Source organism: Benincasa hispida, chromosome 10 (assembly GCF_009727055.1).
Source record: "Benincasa hispida cultivar B227 chromosome 10, ASM972705v1, whole genome shotgun sequence".
Classification (NCBI taxonomy): domain Eukaryota; kingdom Viridiplantae; phylum Streptophyta; class Magnoliopsida; order Cucurbitales; family Cucurbitaceae; genus Benincasa; species Benincasa hispida.
In genome coordinates this window covers 37,090,379-37,093,419 of record NC_052358.1, presented here as the reverse complement: position 1 = coordinate 37,093,419, position 3,041 = coordinate 37,090,379, and the positions used below count along the sequence as shown (strand labels likewise).

The window sequence follows — 3,041 nt, the reverse complement described above, 5'->3', positions numbered from 1 at the left end:
CATGGCAACAAAGATAAAAACATGATAAAGTGAATTATCGTTGATCACAATCCTAACTTGTTTGGGATTATGAAAAACTCATATCTTAATTCTAAGAAGATGAAGATAGACCCTAGATCAAATTTATCATTGTTGTCATATGAAGATCAGGTGCGTTTCGGTATCCAAAGTTTGGCATCAACAAAATCTATTGTGGACATGCAACGTCTTAGGTTGAGAAGGCTAATTCTAGAACAGGGTGTGCCAATATGGGCAACAATTACACTGGCAAGCTGATCTAGTTAAGTAATTTCTGGGCGCATAGGTGGGTATGTATTCCTTAGCATTGAAACATAACTGGATCCCCTTCTCTCAATGGTTTCACAATTCGAATTTTTGTTTCACGTCTTCAAAACCCCCCAACAAAGGATGCAAGATTGGAGGAGTTTTGAGATTCGATACTTAAAGAGTATTCTCTCCATTTTATTAACTTGATAGACAATGTGACACTTTCCATAGGGTTCGAAGATTATTTATTTATAAACAAAACTATAAAGCTTAAAGGTATAAATTTGAATCTATAATAGAAATTGATAGAAGGAACATAATCGAAAGTTGATACAATATATATCACAACATCTTATTTATAATTTATTTCAGATATTATTATTTAAATTTCAAACATAAACTTTTTATAAACTAAGACTTGTTTGTAAAATATTGAATACAAAATATACTCATCTTTTGTTCTATTACAGCGCAGATTTGATATTTGTAATTAGTTCATGATTTTCAACTCCGATTGGCATCAAGTTCAATCACAAATCTTTTCATGGCTAGAGAAGGCAAGCAAATAGGCACCAATATTCCTTTCTCTCCTTCTCTATTATTGAATGGTATAAAGAAGTTTACGAAATCAGGGACCATTCCAACTCCTCCAATTGCAGGTCCACCATAAATGGCCTTTCCCCATCCAAAGTCCACCTCTCCCAACCCAATTTTTCTCAAATCTGACACAAGAAACGACCCAATTGCAGTGCAATGAGGTCGTCCTTTGATCACCATAAGATCTGCCACAGATTTAATGTATTCCTCTGTCATTTCTGACTTGGCTTTCTTAACCAATTCTATAGCATAAGCTAGGGGATTTTGGCAAAGTTTTCCAGCTGTGGTAAGTGCGGCAGGAAACGCAAATGCATTGCCATAGTATCCAGATGGCAAAGAGTTTAACTTGAAGCGTAGATTCACGAGACAAAGAAAACGCACTTCCTCATTTGGGCTAAGTTGAAGAGATATGGTACGGAGGCGCCAAATGTAGGCAGAGAGGAGCTCAAAGGAGGAGCAATGGCGAAGGTGAATAGGTAAGGTTTTGCGAATGGTGGATATTTCAATTGAGCCAAAGAAGAAGGAGCGATAAGTAATGTCGTTGAGGGAAATTTTGGTGGCGTTGGTGTCTCCAACTTGATCATATTCATGGTGTAGGTAAGTGATTAATGGAGGATCCCTCGAATTTAAGAGAGCCCTTTCCCATACTGGAAGAATAGATGGAGCGTGAGCCCCATAAGCCATTTCGACTATGGCTGTCATGAATTGGGCAATACCATAGGCATCACACATTGTATGATTAAAACGCATCGCAAAGATAAAACCATCGCATTTGAGTCGGGTCACCTACACATTCCATAACTATTGAAATCAATCATAATTTAGTTAATTTAACCACGACCATTTAGTACTAGTTCAACAGTAATTGACATATACTACTTCATTTAGGTCAGAGCATGAATCCCTCTATACCCCATTTATTTTAGTAAAATAATTATATGGAATAAAGGGAATGAAGCATACCTGGATGAGCAATAAAGGGGAATCAAGAATCCCATCAGAATTTGGAACATGATAAAGAAGTTGATCCATGCATGGAAATGGAGGTTGAAGAGAAGAAGAATCTTGAAACTGGTGTAGACTTACATCTGCGTTTGCCTCAATGAACAAGATTCCTTCACCTGTGCACTCTACAAACAGCTTCTTACCAAACCCTTCTCTAAGTCTGCCAGCAAAAGGATAGTAAAAAACCAATGTCTTTGAAACTGCCTCTTTTATCACCTTCACTGGGTCTCTCCCCTCCATGCTTGGATCATATTCATAGAATTGTATTAACGGTTGTTGAAATCTTAAACTTTCTTGGTCATCAATATCAGAAAGTTGTTTATACTCATGGGGTGTTTGTTTCGCCGGAACAACGAATTCTGGTTCACATCTTTCAACTTTGAATACGAGACTTGTACTGCTTGACCACATTTCTCTGTTTCACAAAATTTTGGTTCTTAAATGTATAGATATTCAAAGGAAAAGTGTGTTATTTTATAGAAGGATGGAAATTTTCCTTCCACATGATATCTCTTCGCATTTCTCCTTTTTCTTTCTTTCTTTTTTATTATTATTATTATTATTATTTATCTTTTTTACAACGAGTGAGTTGGGAGAATCAAATCTTTTGACTACATGGTCAATAATACATGATTTCTTTAGGAAGGAAACGAACTCTTCATCCCACATAGAACTGTCTAATTTATTATTCAATAATTATTTAATTTAGTTATTGACTAAAAAGGAAATTTACTTCTTGAACTATCTTCATTTTTTTTTTTCCAAATCCAGATTTTGATATGTTTATACGTTTCCGAAAGGAGTGAACCAACCTTTCTATTAATTATATCATTAAGAAAATAATAATGGTATTAAGAAAATGTCACTATTATGGATATAATGTGAATAAAATCATTTTAATTTTTGTACGAAATAATAAACAAATTAATTTTGTTTTTTATAATTTTTTCCATAAATATCAATCGGTATAGACATTTTATTGATATTTACATTTGATAATTTTGCAAAATTGATTTCTCGAGTCAAGCGGTAATTCAAAATTTTTAATTTGCAATAAAGGACAGTTGCAAATATAGACATTAGACTCAAAGTATTAACAGATATAACATAATATTAAAAAAAATTACAAATATGATAAAATTTAAATATCAGTGATAGATCATATTATTGGT

The 3,041-nt window shown here is 33.8% G+C and overlaps 1 protein-coding gene across 1 annotated transcript; it reads right to left on the bottom strand.

Annotated features, from left to right (window-relative positions):
* Nucleotides 1-531: 531 nt before the first annotated feature.
* On the bottom strand, nt 532-2,395 carry LOC120087980 (benzyl alcohol O-benzoyltransferase-like). The gene is made up of 2 exons (XM_039045004.1): nt 1,828-2,395; nt 532-1,650 (listed from the first exon to the last, which is right to left on the bottom strand). Exons 1-2 carry the CDS (start codon nt 2,278-2,280, stop codon nt 772-774), a joined length of 1,332 nt encoding a protein of 443 aa, XP_038900932.1. The 5' UTR covers nt 2,281-2,395; the 3' UTR covers nt 532-771.
* Between the last annotated feature and the right edge of the window lie 646 nt (nt 2,396-3,041).